Source organism: Tachysurus vachellii, chromosome 11 (assembly GCF_030014155.1).
Source record: "Tachysurus vachellii isolate PV-2020 chromosome 11, HZAU_Pvac_v1, whole genome shotgun sequence".
NCBI classification, from domain to species: Eukaryota; Metazoa; Chordata; class Actinopteri; order Siluriformes; family Bagridae; genus Tachysurus; species Tachysurus vachellii.
Window position 1 is genome coordinate 3,430,130 of NC_083470.1, and position 19,871 is coordinate 3,450,000.

Below are 19,871 nucleotides of genomic sequence, written 5' to 3' on the forward strand. Positions count from 1 at the left end.
AACCTCACTTATACTGGAAGTCTAAGGGCAGTTGAAACATCAAGTATCTTTCATGCAATCCAATGCATATATCTCTTGACAAATGAATCCTGATTTACGATTTAATTCTATCTTTGTCTTTTTAGAGATCGAGCTTCTTGTTCAGATAAAGCAGCTCAGGTTACTGTCTGTATAAGTCAGTAAACTGAGAGTTACCTGTGTTTTCCCCACATCATTTGGGTTTCCTCTGGGTTCTCTGGTTTCCTTGTACTGCTCAAAAACATGAGTACTGGATGGTACTTTGGCAACTCATCCGGGGTGTTTTCCCACACCAGGTCCAAATTGCACATGTAATTACACCAGGAATTTTTTAGAAAAATGTAAACAACCAGAAATACTTGCTGGAAAGCTTTAGTAAGCCTGGTAAGAACTGAAGATCCTCACTCACTCACTCATTTTCTACCACTTATCCGAACTACCTCGGGGAGCCTGTGCCTATCTCAGGCGTCATCGGGCATCAAGGCAGGATACACCCTGGATGGAGTGCCAACCCATCGCAGGGAACACACACACTCTCATTCACTCACGCTATCACACACTATGGACAAGATGCCAATCAACCTACCATGCATGTCTTTGGACCGGGGGAGGAAACCGGAGTACCCGGAGGAAACCCCCGAGGCACGGGGAGAACATGCAAACTCCACACACACAAGGCGGAGGCAGGAATCGAACCCCCAACCCTGGAGGTGTGAGGCGAACATGCTAACCACTAAGCCACCGTGCCCCCCTCTGAAGATCCCCAATTCTTTTCCCTTGTTTCAAGGACTATTAAAAATATCTATGTTCATTGTGACAGTGTTTGTTTTATTATTTAGGTACATTTAAGCATTATGATTGTAGTTTAACGTGCAAGAGTTTGAGATTTATGCTGTCGTGTCGGGTTTTTTAAATGAAGGCATCAGATCCATCAGGAGAAACAACCATATATGATATATTTAAATGTAATATACGACAATTGTTTGGTAGATTTGTTCTTGTTGTTATTTTTGTTCTTAAATCGATGGCATTACATTTGGTTAGCCAAGTGACTTTGGATCATATGTTATAATATTATTGCAAAACTTTGATTTTTTTCAGCATTGCTCCATGCAAATAAGCTCAGACTGTGGCTTTGGGTTTGATGCCTTGCGCCTAAAAATAAAAGGATAGCATGCGTGTTTGAAAGAAGTGATTTTTATTTCAAGAAAAACACTGACACAAAGCAAGTTTTATAGGAATCCAGATGTAGATTTATATTTATAGGTCTCTACTCAACATGCTATAGGAGACAGTGTTGAAGAAAATCACTAAGAATCCCTACATGAGGAGGAAGCTTGAGAGGATACAAACTCAAAAGAATACCTATTTTCAATCCAGATGACATTGTGATTATAAATCATTAGTATTCATGATTAATTAGGTGGAGAAGGGTAAAGACAAGATGTAATTCATATGATAAGGTCAGGACAGTTCATGACTGTTAGAGTATATAGCTGAAAATAGGAAGTGAGAGCTATTGTGGTTTTAACATCCAGTTGAGATTGCTCTCACAAGTGCAAATAAAATCTCTACCCCTAACCCAGCTTATTTGTTGCCAGGGATGTTTAATACTTGGGTAGGTTTACTGTATATATTGTATATTAGACTTGAGTATGACTTAGATTGATTGAATCCATGCATTCTTTAATTACTTAAGTACATTTCCAAGGAAAAAAAATCCTCTCCTTACTTTTATATTTAGACCTTGATCAGGGTTAAAGGCCTTGCTCTAGGACCTGCCCAGTTGTGGCAGCTTGGTGATACTGGGATGTGAACTCACAGCCTTCTAATCAGTAGCCCAACATGTTAACCACAGAGCTATCACTTGAGTCAATTCAATTAAATTTATTTGTATAGCGCTTTAACAGTTGCCATTGTCTCAAAGCAGCTGTAATAAAAATTGTAAAGTTTAAATTAAATTACTATTTATCTTTAACATCAACCCCCTAACATCTGTCCCTAATGAGTAAGCCTGAGGCTACAATGGCAAGGAAAAACTCCCTGAGACTAAATGATTCTACCTTTGTTCGACTTGTATTGATTCCAGTACAAAACAAACAAAAAAAATAATCTTCTTTCAGTTCTAAATAAATTCTAACAACGCAATTTACCCTCGTCATGTCTCAAGCATGTCAACGTACAAAACTCCACGACATCTGTGTGAATAATAAATAACATACTTCTATATAATGATCTTTATTTTATTGTAGTAGAGTTAAAGGTTGTTAACTCTAACTGATGGGCTTGGAAAGGATGATTTTATAGCTTTCATTAGAAGTAATAACCAGGAGCTTCCTGGTGTTTGTCGGTCAGTGAGTGCACACGATAGTTCAGTGGATTTCTGCGTATTGTAGAATAAATTCACAGACTGTTGACACATCAATTGTGACAAGCACAGGACCACAGCCATCACCGGCCACATGGGCCTAAAGACACATATTTTCTATTCTACTCCTTCACATTAACTCAACGTAAAAAATAAACCCCAAGACGCTACTGTTCTCAGTGTAGGACACAACCTCGAGAACTACGTATGATAAACAAAGGAAGGAATTTTGCTCATAATGAAGTCATTGTGCTGAGAAATTACTGACTGGTTATTGAATATATGTGATTCCTGGTGAAAAGAACAAGTCTGTGTGTTAATAAGAAACGTTATGCAAGATGTTTGTATCATGTATATCTGGAATTGAGAGAAAATCTAAGCTCGGTCGTGAATAAATCTAACATTTACAGCATTTATACACCATTTTAAATGCAAGACATTTCACATGTGAACTTGAGGGTAAAGAAGAAATAATATATTATTATATAATATATTATATTTGATAATGATATATTCATAATATTAATAATTAATCGTATATAATTAGGTAAATGTTATTTCTTGTGAAATAAGGTGAAAATAATTTGTATTTATTGTAGCTTTAATCTGATTGGTTGTAACTGTAGGGAAGGTTTCATTTCAGTCCGCTTATCCTTTAACACATAAAACGAAAGCGATACTTAAATTCAATTCTTAGTTAAGATAATAAAGCACATGAAGCAAATAATTCATATTCTAAAGCAGCATAACGATCTTGGGACATATTTATAATTTGGAAAGTAATAAAAAAAAACGCAAAACTATAAAACAGCTTTTTTTATATCTGTTATTCCAGGGTCGTGTTTGACATGCAAATATATTCAAAAACAAGATCGCTGATTGGATACCATCATGAGTCACATCTGGGTCACATGAGAAGTAGAGGAAGTTGTCAGGACTTTCACCCTGAATACTTCACTGCTTCAGAGGTTTCTTTTTTTTTTGTACGTTTTCCACCTGATGATATGGATCGGAGACCAGTCTATAAGTAAGATGAACACTTTATCACACACACACACACACACACACACACACACACACACACACACACACACACACACACACACATACACTCACACACACACAGACACATACATACTTACACTCACATATACAGACACACAGACACACACACTCACATATACAGACATACACCCACACACACACACACACACACACACACACACACACGCACATATACAGACATACACACACACACACACACACACACATACTTACACTCACATATACAGACACACACACTCACATATACAGACATACACCCACACAGACACACACACACACTCACATACACACACACACTCACATATACAGACATACACTCACACACATACACACACAGACACATACATACTTACACTCACTTATACAGACATACACTCACACACACATACACTCACATATACAGACATACACTCACATACACAGACACATACATACTTACACTCACATATACAGACACACACACGCACACACACATATACAGACATACACTCACACACACACACACACACACACACACACATACACTCATACAAACACACACAGACATACACCCACACACACTCACTCACATATAGACATACACTCACACACACACACACACTCACATATACAGACATACACTCACACACACACACTCACACATTATTATTATTACTATTATCATTATTATTATTGTGTTATGTTTTATAGTGATTATGGAACCACGCGTGGCATTGAAAACCCAGGATACATGTATCCCTCAGCTTCAGCACCAGGTAGAGCTATTTATAGTTATTATTATTATTATTATTATTATTATTATATATAAATATTATTCTTATTTACTAAGATAAACATACTAAACGATTCGACATCGATTTCTTTTCTCTCGTCTAACATGGAGAACTCGTGGCTATCAGATGACAGATAAACACATGCACAGTGTTTGTGTGCCGTTTCTTTTCCTATTTACAACGTTTGTGTCTTTTCCGCGTTTTGTTACCGTTTAACGGAAAGTCGCTCCCATCCGGTTGGTCTAACTTTATGGACCAATAGAATCGGGAGGTTATTGTTGTGTCATTAACTATCAGCCAATCGTCACACAGTGAGCGATGTTTGACAGAATGCGAGGGCATGTATTAAACACTTTCTGACATCTTTTTTTTTGGCAGATATTCTAGTTATTCGTTTATAATGAAAACAGATCAATAATGGCAGGTTAATTAGAAACAACATTTAAAACAATACGGATATAACAAATGTATAGGAATATATTATTATAGTTAGTGGTAGTAAAATTCACATTAGTAACAGCTGTAAGTGAAACACCCCCTGGGATGGACGCCTTGCCCCAGGACACCATACACACACACACACACACTCACACATACACTCACATATACAGATATACACACTCACACATACATACACACACACACTCACACATACACTCACATATACAGATATACACACTCACACATACATACACACGTACACTTACATATACAGACATACACACACTCACACACACACATATACACACACATACACACATATACAGACATGCGCACACACACGTACACTCACATATACAGACATACACACACTCACATATACACTCACACATACACACACACACATACACACACACATACAAACATTAAAGTAATTGTACTGACTTGCGTGTCCCTGAGTGACAAATGTTCCTGGCCTGCCTAAACAAAGCTTCGACGAGCTGCTATCACGACAGGCAGTATAAATTAAGACAGGTCTTACCTTGGTGTGGGTTGTCCTTCGAAAGCCTCAGCGTCTTCTAACAAAGGATCCTCTTCAAGTTCTTCTGCCTAGTCTATTGTTTGAACTTTAGATGAAGAAGTCAGACTTAGACCTTCTTGAGAGGCCTTGTTTTTATTTAAAGCCATGTAATACAAATAAGTGTATGGAATATATGTAAAGAAAATATAATATTATTACAAATAAAATCTCCTTCAAATAATCAAACAATTCCAGAATAAGTAAAAGTAATTAAAATTCAAAGATACTATCCAAGTGTTAGCTCAATACTTAAGCAATACAAATGTAGTACAGTACCTAAACATAAGCTTGCCTATAGTGGAATGCACACCCGTTATTCCATACAGCAAGCTTTATATACACTTTTTAGGGCTGGGCACTTGCCGAGCATCTGCCCTGCACTTCACTTGCATTTGCCTGGCTCTGTCCGGGACAGTGCACAGGTTCTTACAAAAGAGTGATAGACCCCAGTGTCTATTAGGAAATCATTTGTTTACATGTCATTTGGTGGTTGACTTACTTAAATCTCCCTTGTTCATGCAACGTATATGCCGCTGCAGTGCCTATGCAACGCGTCATATCTCGCACATCAGAGATTTACATCAGCCAGGCTTACAACCTCCTGAGGATATATGGAACAGCTTGTTCTATTTTTAGTAGCATTTATGGGAATTGGAATTGTATTTAAATCATATTCAATTGTTTCATTTCTGTAACCACGTTTTCTACTTTCAAAGGTTTTTATCAAACATCTGTTGCTTTTGTTCCTCTTCCCTATCCCGTTTAGCTTCTCTACGCTTCTTCCTTTTTACCTTTTTCATTTGTTTTTGTTCACTTTGCTTTTGGGCAGGAATGTCTCCTAAAGTGTCATTTTTTTTTTTTTTTTTTTTTTTTTTTTTTTTTTTTTGAGTTTTAGCTTTGGGTCGAGGAGAATTCATGAATCCTACAAATCCATTCTCACCTATTCCTAGAACAACATACACACTCACATATACACACATACACACACATACACACACACACACTCACATATGCATACATAAACACACACACACTCACACATAAACACACTCACACATACACACACACGCACACACACTCACACAATCACATATACACAGTCACACATACACTCACATATACACACACATATACACACACTCACACATACACACACACACATTCACCCCATGGCTAATTTACTGTAGCTAAATCAGAAACCTCAGAGTTTTTTAATACAATCAAAGCTAATGTCAGGTCATCTAGGTAGTGGGCTTGTGAGTCTTGCTCTCTGTTTTAGTTAGGATTAAGATGGAGTAAAAGCTGGTGTAGGTATCAAGTCAAGTCAAGTCAAGAAGCTTTTATTGTCATTTCAACCATATATAGCTGTTGCAGTTCACAGTGAAATGAGACGTTTCTCCAGTAACAGGGTGCTACATAAAACAAAGACAGAGCTAAGGACTTAGTAAGTTAGTCCTAGATACATAAAGTGTATCTGTGCAACCTGGTGCAAACAGTGCAGGACAAGACAGACAAGACAATACACAAAAGACAGTACACAAAAACAGCGCCGTCCAGCGTAAATACTGTATGTTCAAAGAATATTATGAATGCAGAAATACTGGAATGAACACAGTGCTGTGTTGCGTAGCAGGATGTAGTAAGAGCGAGTTTGTGGATTAAGTGATGTTGTGTAAGAGATGATTGCTGCAAACATAGAAAATATACTGTGATGCAAGAAAAATGTTCCGACAATAAAGTATTATATCATGAGATATTGTAAAGTATTGTGTAAAACAGCAAACGACTGAAATGTGAGACAGCATGTGCAAAGAGCAAAAACAGTGTGTAAAACAGCATGTAAACATTGATTTTGATGGATATATAATGTAAGTGTGTGTGTGTCAAAGGCAGTTGTAGAGGTGTTCCTATTAAAGTGGACGTTTAGTGTATATGTTACCGGCATTATATGGTATTTTTTTTAATGAGGTCTAATCTAGCCCCCTTTCGAAAAACTTTAGGCACTTGGATATATTGTACAGTATATCATATATAAGTGTATATTAAAATTCATATTAAAATGTAAGCATTTCCTTCATGTCTCTGTTACGACTCCTTATTGCCACTGCTTGCTTTCCTTGTCACTCTTCTTGCTAGAGGAGGTATGAATGATATTTTGGAAATGCATAAAAAAGTCATTAAAGAAAATTCCACCTTCTTCCTATGTCCTAATTTCGTCGTTTGATATGCAAATGATCATGACGATCTTGAATATGCTAATTAGTCGGTGACGTCACGTAGTGGCGTCAGACCGCCCTGTAGGTTCCTTCCTGTCATTCCTGCTGCTCTTCACTTCACTCGGGAGTTATTTCTCTGACTTGCTGTAGGTTTGAGGGTAAGGGATCGGATTATGATGCTGTTTATTGAAACGAACATTTAGGCTGCGGTTGTCGCTGTAAACAAAAAGGGGCGGGGCTGTGTGTAAACAATGGGAGATGTGTGTAAACAATGGGAGATCCAGAGAAGGTGAACTTGATCTTCGGGGATCAGTTTATACTCACTTTAGTCATGCGTGTGTGAGAGTGTGTGAGTGTGAGTGAGTGAGTGTATGTGAGAGTGTGTGTGTGAGAGAGAGAGAGTATGTGAGAGTGTGAGTGTGTGTCTGTGTGTGTGTGAGAGAGAGAGAATGTGAGAGTGTGTGTGTGAGTGAGTGAGTGTATGTGAGAGTGTGTGTGTGTGTGAGAGAGAGAGAGAGAGAGAGTGTGAGTGTGTGTCTGTGTGTGTGTGTGAGAGAGAGAGAATGTGAGAGTGTGTGAGTGAGTGAGTGTATGTGAGAGTGTGTGTGTGTGTGTGTGTGTGTGTGTGTGTGTGTGTGTGCGCGAGAGAGAGAGAGAAAACAGCAACTTCAACAGTGGAAGTTACATAATCGACTTCAGCAAACTGTTACTTAAACTTTATTCCTATTATTACATCCAAACACACATTAAACAGCATGCTGTCCCATACAAATGTGAGCTTTTATTATACATATGTGAGCTTTTATTATACAAATGTGAGATTTTATTATTTTTCTCCCCTATTAAAATAATTCCACTGTTTTCTTCTCTTTGAGACTCGGGATTCATGTCATGTGTAACAGGTTTGGTGAGTGTTTTGTTTTGTTTTTCAGCCATGTCTGGAGCCCCCGCAGTTCCCACAGCGCCCCCTGCTGGATTTTACGACACAGTGCCGGGATATGAAGGAACATTGGCCGGCGGAGGTGAAAAGTGTTAATTTCAAAATAAATTAAAAAACTTCAGAGAGGGATTCAGGCACATTTAGTTTTATATATATTAATGTGTGTGTGTGTGTATATATATATATATATATATATATATATATATATATATATATATATATATATATATATATATATATATTTGCAGTAACTTTAAAGAAAGTAAAGTCAAACTGTATTTCATATGTAACATAAATCCCTCTGACATCTTTCTAACTTTGTTCATATCTGTCTTTACAAAGATTGTATTCAGTATTTAAATAGACCATAAATCTGAGATCTTGTGAAAATAAAATACTGAACGTGTGACAATCAGTTGAAACTCAACAGTAAACTTTAAGATGCCCGAAAACACTATTTAGTTTTCTTGAGAAAATGATATCTTAGAAAACAAGGTTTAGTTATCTTTTGATAATGACATTAATAACTAGTTTTCCTAAGAATCCAGAGTAAAAAATAAAGTGTGTATTTATAGTTAATAATACACATGAATTCTGATATAATTATACATAATTTAATGAGTAAATAAAATCCGAATAAGTATATTTTATTTTAGAAAAAAAAAGAATACTGGTCTATTTTAAGTTGCTGCATCACTAAAACATTAAACGGTCTAATAATCAGCCTACGAGAATTATTAAAGATTGTTTCTATGGAGACGGTGATTAATATAATGAATTATTGTCTATATTACATCAGGTTTGTTTTTATTTCTATTTGTATATTATTTCTATTATTTTTTTATACCTGTTCTACAGTAAAAAATGCATTGTGTTGTGTTTTGTTCTTCTTCTTAATCAGAACAGACTGATATAAAGTCTAGTCTATTTCTCACTTTATTTTTTTTTCTCTCTCTCTGGGTTTTTGCAGGAGGGTTTCTTCCTCCTCCGATGCCCTCGGCGCCTCTGCCTGCGGTGGACAACCTGCCTGCTCAGACCAACTGGAAGTAAGAACCTTCTCGCTCTCTGTGTACGTTCTTACACAATAAAAGTGGCACATGCTTTTCTTTATAGTGACCGCGGTAGAACGTATTTGTCTTTGTTCTTCTGAAGAACCTTTTGATTTCTGGGTCTTTAATCATTTCTGAATCAGAATCAGAATCGGGTTTATTTGCCAAGTGTGTTGACGCACACAAGGAATTTGGTTCCAGCTGTTTGTGACCCTCAGAAGTACAGACATAAATAACACTATACTAAACAAGACGAGACGACACAGATTATACGAGACAATACAGACAGTTTTTAGTATTAAATATGAATACAGAATATATGACTGATCAGTTATGTACATAAAGTGTGAGAAGTGCACGGTAGTGCAGATAACAATATTGTGCAATATTGTGCTTTTGTACATTATACACAGCAGCAGTAGTGTGTGTAATATACAGTATATATGATTTGCATATGACATGCAGTGATTTTTCCTGCCCGGTTTCTGGTTCTTGTATCGTACAAATCCTGGGGAGTGGGCAGTCGGGCACCAATTATTTTTCTGCTGTTTTTATTGCGCGTTGCAGTCTGTTCCTGTCCTGTTTAGTTGCTGCACCAAACCGGGATGTCTTCCCTTTTTCATTTAGAGAGAGATCACTGGCATAATTCTGTATTCGCTGTTCCATCAATGATGGCAAGCTCCTGGCCCAGATGCAGCAGTACAGACCCAAAGCATGATACTACCACCAACACGTTTCACAGACGGCAAAAGGATCTTGTGCTGAAATTCAGTATACAAAAAAGTTTTATTTTGGTTTCGTTCCTCCACAAATGATTTTGTCAGTAGTCCTCTGGCTTGTCCACATGATCTTTAGTAAACTTCATGGGCAGCAATGTTTTTTTTGAAGAGTAGTGACTTTCTCTTTGTGTAGTGACTCTGACTTACACAGCGAGGTTGTTCGGTGCTCACCTGATGGCAGATGGTCTTCCTTTTGGAGTGATCTTTGTTGGTTGACCACAACTGAGGATGTACCAGTGACCTTAACTTTCCTCCATTTGTACAGAATCTATATGACTGTGAGTCCAAACTTATAAGAGAGGATTTTGTAACCTTTCTCAGCCTGATGAGCAACAATAATACTTTTTCTGAAGTCCTCAGAAAACTCCATTGTTTTTGCAACGATCCCCTTCCACCGACACACGTCACGAACATCAGACATTAAAATATCTCTGTTCTTTAAATAAAACAGGACGCTCTTGGAGACCTGGTTGTCGCCTCGTCGACTGAGATCAGATGGACTCTAATTTGACCTTGAATTTAAGTACTAAATCTAGAGGGTCACATACTTTTGCCTTTCACAGATATATAATATTGGAACATTTTCCTGAATAAAATAATTATAAAAGTATAATATATTTGTCTGATCTGTTTGATTGGGTTCACACTGTCTGCTTTTGGGACTCGGGTAAAAATCCGATGACATTTTGGGTCATATTTATTCAGAAATATAGAAATTTCTAAAGGGTTCACAAACTTTCAAGCGAAATATTTGCTCTAAATCTTCACCTGGATGTATCTAACAAAGCGTATTGACTATTTCTGTCTGTTTGTTTAGTAAAGTGTGGTTTCTATGTGCTCACCTTTCAAAGTAAACCTTAATGTACCTTACACTTACTCGTACTATTCTATTTTCTGTATTATTAGATCCAGTGTTGTAACGTAACGGAGCACAAATACTTCGTTACTGTACTTAAGTAGAAATGTCACGTATCTGTACTTTACTTCGTTATTTAAATTTATGTCAACTTTCACTTTTACTCCACTACATTTCCTAGATAAGTACGGATTCCTAGATGTATACTTTTACTCCGATATATTTCCACTAAGCGTCTTCGTGACTCGTTACTACAAAATAAAATGAGAGGAAATGTGTGCGACTGCAATAAGGGAGGTTTGGCGAATCACTGCTCCTGGATTGCATTACGCGCGTCCGCACGCTGTACGGAGAAGCACAGGGACGCACAGCGTGCACGCGCAGTCAGAGCTGGTGGCGTTTATCTATAACGTTAATCGGCTGAAAGCCGCAAAGACGGCAACCAAAAGCAGTGAAATGTCACTATTCTTATTACCAGAGTTGTAGCACAAACAAAATATTAATGCAAACAATCCATTGAATACTAAATAAAAATAACATTTAATGATTTGGTCTTTGTCTTGTGAATATTTGTTTATTAATGACTGCATTCATTGGACACACTGTTTGTAGAGAATGCACACATACATGAACTGATCTGATTCGAGACCGGCATCATTACATCATGCATAAAATTTTGGTGTCCACTTTTGCCATTTTAAATAATACCATAACTTTTGGCTTACTATGTAGTCATATAATATATAATATAAAACTCTTCTTGTTTTAAATTCTCACTGAGGGCTAAAACCCCCTAAAGATGAAACCCTAGAACCGCCCCTGATCTTATACCTACAGAAAATCACTGGAATTTTACTTTTTACTTTTACTTCAAATACTTAAGTACATTAAATATCAGAAAATGACTTTTGATACTTAAGTACAGTAAATATCAGATACTTTAAGACTTTTACTTGAGTAATATTCTAAAAGGTAACTTTCACTTCTATTGAAGTCTTTTTCTAGTACGATACTTGTACTTTTACTCAAGTATTGCTTTCTAGTACTTTATACAACACTGATTAGATCTCATGGATGTGTAGCAGCTGTTGACCAGAAGTGTTGTTTTTTTGTTGTTGTTGTATTACAATAAATTTGATTCTAAAATTTCACGTTTCTGCTATTTATGATCGTTTGAGAAACTGAGACTCATGACGATGCAGCACTTTACGCTGTCCATTTTATTAGGAACACATCTGCACATCATGTGTGCAGCAGCACAGTGGGGGGGGGGGGACAACACGTAGATACAGGTCAAGACGTTCAGTTCACGTTCACGTTCACGTCAAACATCAGAATGAAGAAAATGTGTGATCTCTGTGACTTTGATTGCGGTATGTCTGCTGGTACCAGACGGACCGGTTTGCCTATTTGAGAAACGGTTGGGAATTTCACACTCTATAGTCTGTAGAGTTTCTACAGAATGGTGCATAAAGATTAGCCAGATTCCTGGAGCAGTAATTAAAGCTCAACAGTAATTGTAGTTCAGTAGTAGTGATAATAATCATTTCATAACAGCTACATAATGGAACTTACTGAAGCTTCGACAAGTCGTAATAAACGAATGAAAGTAAATACACACACATGCACACGCACGCTTACACACACGCTTACACACACTATACACATTCTCTACCTTTTTCAAATTGCATGGCTCTGACGCACCATCCGCAGTGTTTCATCATCTCCTACAACCAATAAATTGTTATCGGTAGTAAATGAAATAACGTTTTACTCAACCCACACTTTTTTTTTCCCCACATGGTTCATTTATTAGCACACGATTCATTCATTTTCGCATGTGATTCTTGCACGACTCATTATTTATGTGATTTCTTTTCACGTGTGATTCTCGCACGGGATTCGTTTTTCATGTACGATTCCTGCGCATCATTCAGTTCTTTCCACATGCGATTCTTATACACGAGTTGTTTTTCACATATGATTCGTGTGCATGATTAATACATTTTCACTTGTGATTCTTACACGTGACTCCTTTATTTTCATTTGTGATCTTCATGTGATTCATTTACACGATTCATTTCTTTTCACATGTGATTCTTACATGTGATGCGTTTATTTTCATGTGATTCTTGCACATTAATCTTTAGGGTCACTATGAATCATGAGTCAGTCTCTGTATCAATGGGCTACAATTGGGCTATAAATGATTCTTACATATGATTCATTCATTCATTTTCTACCGCTTATCCGAACTACCTCGGGTCACGGGGAGCCTGTGCCTATCTCAGGCGTCATCGGGCATCAAGGCAGGATACACCCTGGATGGAGTGCCAACCCATCGCAGGGCACACACACACACACACTCTCATTCACTCACACAATCACACACTACGGTCAATTTTCCAGCGATGCCAATCAACCTACCATGCATGTCTTTGGACCGGGGGAGGAAACCGGAGTACCCGGAGGAAACCCCCGAGGCACGGGGAGAACATGCAAACTCCACACACACAAGGCGGAGGCGGGAATCGAACCCCGACCCTGGAGGTGTGAGGCGAACGTGCTAACCACTAAGCCACCGTGACCCCCTACATATGATTCATTTATCTTTATTTTTAAATGAATACAAATGATAAGCAAATTTATTTGCGAACTTTAAATATTATTTTTATCATATTTTTAGTATTATTACTCATGCTGACAACCACACCACTCAAATAGCAAAATCTCCAGATGATGTTCTGAACACTTTTCTGCTGTGCCACTCACTCGCCACCTGTTTGCTTAAATTTTGAGTATCAGCTTAATCAGAATGTCTATCGATGGCTGAACTTTTATATCTGTCTTCATCCACTGTTATCATTGGTTTATTTCTTTGACCGCTGTTGTTTGTTCTTGGTTTCCAGTATAACCTCCATCACAGAGGAAGCTGCACGTGAGGCCTTCATGAGCTATGCGTCCAGTAAATGCTGTTACAGCACTGCGCCGGTCCGAGATGGAGTGATCACCAACTTGGAGCCTTTCAACACCTACAGGGTGGGTTTTGAATGTTTTTCAAGGATCATAGTTCATTACAAAAGGTTTGTTTATGCAACAGATACACATGGAGGTTATGGTGATTATTTACTTCTCTCGACGTTTGCTTTTTTTCTCGTCCTGGTCCTTCCTCTTAGTATCGCTTGGAGACCTTCACCGAGACGAGATCTACCGAATGGAGTCATGAGCCGTACACAGGTAAAAAATAAGCTGAAACTGTCCAGTCAGGTCTTGTGGATGACCTTCAGAAATCAGATACTAGTAATGCATGTTATCCCTATAATTAGAGACATACTGTAATTAACAGTGTCATCACTCTGCATTAAACAGCAATACAATCTTATTGTGAAACTCCAGCTGGTGTGTGATGTGTTTCAGGCCAGCCTGTGGATGCTTCAATCCAGCCTGCCCCAGCGCCGTGGGCAATCGTGGCCCAAACTCCCGCTTTCTTCCAGGATCAAACACAGAACCTCAGAGTGCCGTATACCTCCTCGGTCAAGGTAAAGCAATCAGAAAACTTCAGTTCTCAGCTTTTCAGTCACTAGAACCGAACATGCCTACTGATCCACTGCTGTCCCAAACTTATCGCAGAGTCCTACAACTGTCCCAGACCCAGAGATTTGCATTGTGGGAATGTGTGATTTCACTTCTTTCTATATAATGCAATTACACTGTTTGAACACCAGAGGTCCCAATGTGCACACATATTTTATTTTTAAGACCTGGTGAACCTTTAGTACATTTTGTTTAGAGTAATAAATCTCTGTTTGTAGTTATTTTTTATTTATTTAGAGACCTTGTATATTAGATACCTACCACTGTCCCAAGCTCCTCATAAAGACCTACCACTGTCCCAAGCTCCTCATAAAGACCTACCACTGTCCCAAGCTCCTCCGGAAGACCTACAGCTGTCCCAAACTCCTCATGGAAACCTACTACTGTCCCAAACTCCCTGTAGAGACCTACCACTGTCCCAAACTCCTCATAAAGACCTACCACTGTCCCAAGCTCCTCATAAAGACCTACCATTGTCCCAAGCTCCTCCGGAAGACCTACCACTGTCCCAAACTCCTCATGGAAACCTACCACTGTCCCAAACTCCTCTCAAAGACCTACCACTGTCCCAAACACCTCATAAAGACCTACCACTGTCCCAAACTCCTCATAAAGACCTACCACTGTCCCAAACTCCTCATAAAGACCTACCACTGTCCCAAACCCAACATCAAGTAGCACCATTGTCCCAGTCTCCTCAGTAAAGTGCTACCATCATTCCAATCTCATCATAAAGCTCCACCATTTTCTTGTTTTCTGTTCAAGAAACCCTTGACTAGCTTTTAGTAGAGTACATGTTAGTTTTTGTTAGTTAGCCTTTGTTTTGATTACACACCTGTCATCCTGATGGTCTTACATTGACTATGAAGTTCACACCATTGAGTATAAAGTAAAGCGAAATGTATTTATACTAATCCACAGAACTGTCATACCTGCATGGGAATGGGAAAAAAGCCATGCAAGGACTGTGCAGGCTCTGGGAATGTGAGTCACGTTTTAAAAGTTACTTCAGAATACGTTACTCCACTGTGACGATGTGAACGATGAATCAAAATGCGATCTCTTTACAGAAAGTCTGCTGGGTGTGTAACGGCAGTGGGTTTCGCCACGGAACTGACCGCTGCTCACACTGCCAAGGCCGAGGAAGAGAAAAGTAAGCTACGGTTATTACAGCTTTACGGTTGTTCCCAATACAAGTGGATACGAATGAATAGGTTTTTGTATTTTTGAGACAAAAGAGGAAACGATCTTATCTTTTAACCTGTGTGTGTGTTTGTGTTTGTGTTTGTGTGTGTGTGTGTGTGTGTGTGTGTGCGTGCGCACGCAGCTGTGGCTGGTGCCGTGGACATGGCTCCCGTGAATGTGAAATGTGTCGAGGGGGGAGACAGCTCCTCGTCTTCATCACACTCAAGATCCAGTGGTGAGATCTCATGCTTTCAAGAGACTAGATATTTTATTTGGAATGGATTAAACCTAACAGAAGTTACATGCTACTGAAGTGTTTATTGATGATTGTGTGACTGAAGTGTGACTGAAGACTGAAGTGTGACTAAAGTGTGATATCTGTCCATGTTTTGTTCTCTTTAGGACTACATATAAAGACGATTTTGTGGTGGAGCAGGCGAGCGGGCTGAAATCGGAGAATCTCAACAAGGTCACGGGAAGGACAATGTTCACAGACTCCCAGTACATGGTAACAATACTGTACACGCACACACACACACACACACACACATAAGTCTTGTCCATAATTGTTTCTTCTATGTTCCTTCAGAGACTGTATCAAACAGATTGTGGATTGTGTGTGTGTGTGTGTGTGTGTGTATGTGTGTGTGTGTGTTACAGCTTTACCCGGTGATGGGCTTCCCCGACCCTTCACTGAGCCAAGCGTCTGAGCGTTTAATGCGAGAACATCAAGCCAAGTATTTCCAGACTTCTCGTATTGTGCAGCAGGTACTGCAACTCTTTACTACCGACGTTAGTAGCACATTAACATGGCTATAACGTTAGCAGGTATTTTAATAAGATTTTATGCTAGAATTAAAGTAACAGGGTGTGTGTTTAACTTTACCAGGTCACTTTACCAGTGTTTTACTCCTCATACCTTCATTGAAATTAATTTCATTCGCATAGCTATTTTAACAGTAGTCATGGTAACATGAATGATTTGAGAATCTTTCCTTCTGCAGCGCCATACCATCGAGCTGATCCCCATCACCCGGGTGAGCTACGCTTGGAAAGCGAAGTCCCACATTTACTTTGTGTTTGGGAATGAGAACACGGTGTACACCGACAACTACCCGGCCACATGCTGTTGCTCTGTCATGTAGTCCCAGTAATTCCCAGTAATGCAGTCCCAGTAATTCAGCAGCCAAAACACCAGATGACAAAAGTCATGAAAAAAATCATTTTTAACATTCATTTCATCATTTTATAGTCTTTACTGATTAACATTTACGATATGTATTTAATCATCAGCATTAGGAATTGTACACAAATTCACAGCAGAATCTTTGTTACGACTCTTCGAACGTGCGATTCCACTCCCAAAAGAGAAGCTGGTTCAAAGAGTCGATTCGTTCAAAGAGTCGATTCGTTCAAAGAGTCGATTCGTTCAAAGAATCGATTCGTTCAAAGAATCGATTCGTTCAAAGAGTCGATTCGTTCATGAGTGACACATCACATCGAGCTGGATGGCAAAAATTTGACTATTCAGCTTATTAGTGTCAGCTTTCCTCTTTACAGTCAGTTCGATGCACGGGCTTCGTCTTTTCACCCGATTTGTTTCCACATAACGACAATATTACGATATAAAGAAGTATATTCACAATAAATACAATATAAACCACACAGAACTCACACTGCCTTTAATTACAGGCCACACACGCAGAATGTTCACATCACTATTACACTAAATACTAAAATATTTTATATATAAAGTTGTGTACTATTGTGACATGTTATTTCGTTATGCCAGAATTAGAGAATTCTGAGAATTATTAGAGAATTATTACTCGCTTGTAACGGAGAATTCTGCCTTGTTTATAAAGTCAAATCTTTATATTTTAATTAAAAAAAACAAACAAACAAATTCAATAATTACCTTTCACTGCATTTTATAAAATGTCATTTCTGTGTAATATCTCTTGTAATATCTCACGCACCGACTGCCGCGGGCCTGTGTTCGTTTCACGGGTGGAGAACCGATCGAGCCACTGAGGGATTAACTCTGTGTCGGTCTCGAGCCAGGATAAAATAGGAGGTTTGTGTCAGGAAGGACATCCGGTGTAAAACCTGTGCTAAATCAGGGACCAGCCCGAGAACAACACCAACGAATTAATTAAATGTGAAATCTTCAAAGTGTTAAAAAATTGGGCATTTACAGTAAACATCTATACCTTCGTGGTTGTTTTTTTGCATTTGCTGTGCTACTTTTCCATTTATCCTGAATCATGGAAGGATTTCGATAACATATTTTCTTATTGTCATAATGGTGTAAGTTTTAAACATAACTCTTCTGTATAAAGCTTTGAATATTTTAGCTAATTATGTGATACAAAGAGCTGAATTTACTAACCAATGCATGCGAAACAATTTATCATAACATTTAACATTAAACCGATCACATCATCATCATCATCCTCACCCTCCTCATCATCATGGATATCGAATATTATTTGCATGCTGTTAAATCTCCATAACAACCACCAACAGTAATGCAAGAAAAGAGCTAAAAACCGAACGATTGTATTGTTATGAATGATGTCATTCTGTTATTTCTGTTCATTGCAGTTTATTATACTGAGTAGTAATGAATGTGATATACTGTATGTGTCATATAATTCAGAGCGTATGTACATGTCTCTGGCGTCTTAACCAGCGTATCGATTTTTGTAATATTTACTCTCTATCTACATGTTTGGGTCAAGACAGAATAAAGGTGAGCAGTGGAGGGTTAAACGTCTCGTTCTGGATGTAACGGTGATGTGAATTTTATTGATTTGGGGATTTAAATAAGAAGCAGGCAAAATGTTTTGTTTCTCCTGATAGCTCTTTGTTTTGTCTGTATTGTCTGTCTACTGTTAGCGCTTATTGTAGGTTTTCAAGTCAGATCCGTCCACAAAGCCGTTTTTTTCCCACATGTGGCTGTTTTTGAAAACTATAATTGTTGATGTAGTGGATTTTTTCACACGAGAGCCTTAAGAGCAGAAGACCAAAGTGTCGCGATTTCTCGCAACATGACTGTCAGCCTGTCACCGTATTTTTCTTTAAGTGATCTATTCATTACCAGTTGATTTATGTCTTGTATTCTCTTACTTTCCAATGCAGGCTGTTCTTGGAAATCTTTTCCTTTCATGTACAATTGAACACGTTTTTTTTTTGTACTTTAATAAACACTTCAGTTTGAACTACTCTTACTGTCAGTGGTGCTTCATATGATCGTTTTCCTTTAAAGACGAAGTTTCAAAGTCCAGAAAGATTCCCAATATGCTGTGTCAGGCCACAGAGTCTTTATTTTGCTCAGAAACCGAGAGGCTCGTCGATAGGGCAATCGGTTTAGATCGGATGTTTTGCTACTATTTCTAGTTTTTGAAAAGAAAAAAAATGAACAGTAATTATTGATCAGGTAAACAGGAATACAAGCGCATCCGAATAGAATAGTGAAGGCAAAAAAAGTTATTTTGTGAAAATCCCGTGAAGAAAAAGTAAACGATTTTGCACTATTTACAAATCCTTATTTAAGTAAAGAAAACTGTTGTATTAGAAAGCGAATGCAAAATAAAAAAAAAACATTTTCAAGAATGAACACCGATTATTATTTTATTAGACGGTTTAGAGATTCTTTCATCGTTTACGGCAAACACTGACCTCATGCACAGGCTTTTTAAAATGTAAAAAAATATGCAGTTTCAAAAACGAAACTGGTGAAAATTGCAAATTCCAAATTGCAAATTCAAAACTGGTGAAAACTGGCTTTATCTACAATGAAAATCTCATTGAATGAGCAAACTTTGTTTTGTAAAAAATCTGTTAAAAAAATTAAGTAAACCTTTGTTCAATATTTACTTGCAAAGATAGATAGATAGAGTAGATAGATAGACAGACAGACAGACAGACAGATAGATAGATAGATAGACAGACAGAGAGACAGACAGATAAATAGATAGATAGATAGATAGATAGATAGATAG

General features: G+C 38.0%; 1 protein-coding gene across 2 annotated transcripts; it reads left to right on the forward strand.

Moving 5' to 3' along the window:
• Positions 1–3,292: 3,292 nt before the first annotated feature.
• ssuh2rs1 (ssu-2 homolog, related sequence 1) lies at positions 3,293–19,091 on the forward strand. Of its 2 annotated transcripts, XM_060881160.1 has the most exons (13): positions 3,293–3,413; positions 4,142–4,206; positions 8,394–8,483; positions 9,372–9,447; positions 13,995–14,124; positions 14,262–14,322; positions 14,503–14,624; positions 15,601–15,663; positions 15,750–15,832; positions 16,007–16,099; positions 16,267–16,372; positions 16,525–16,632; positions 16,869–19,091. In XM_060881160.1, the coding sequence occupies exons 1-13, from the start codon at positions 3,298–3,300 to the stop codon at positions 17,007–17,009; spliced, it is 1,254 nt and encodes a 417-aa protein (XP_060737143.1). In that variant the 5' UTR covers positions 3,293–3,297; the 3' UTR covers positions 17,010–19,091. The 2 variants fall into 2 exon arrangements, with proteins under 2 accessions (XP_060737143.1, XP_060737144.1); XM_060881161.1 differs by lacking the exons at positions 3,293–3,413; positions 4,142–4,206 and adding an exon at positions 7,554–7,619.
• Positions 19,092–19,871: the final 780 nt, after the last annotated feature.

Coding starts and splice junctions, on each gene's coding strand:
- ssuh2rs1 (XM_060881160.1), top strand. CDS start 3,298: ATGAGAAGTAGAGGAAGTTGTCAGGACTTTCACCCTGAATACTTCACT. Junction 14,323..14,502: donor GAGTCATGAGCCGTACACAG/GTAAAAAATAAG, acceptor GATGTGTTTCAG/GCCAGCCTGTGGATGCTTCA. Junction 14,625..15,600: donor CGTATACCTCCTCGGTCAAG/GTAAAGCAATCA, acceptor ACTAATCCACAG/AACTGTCATACCTGCATGGG.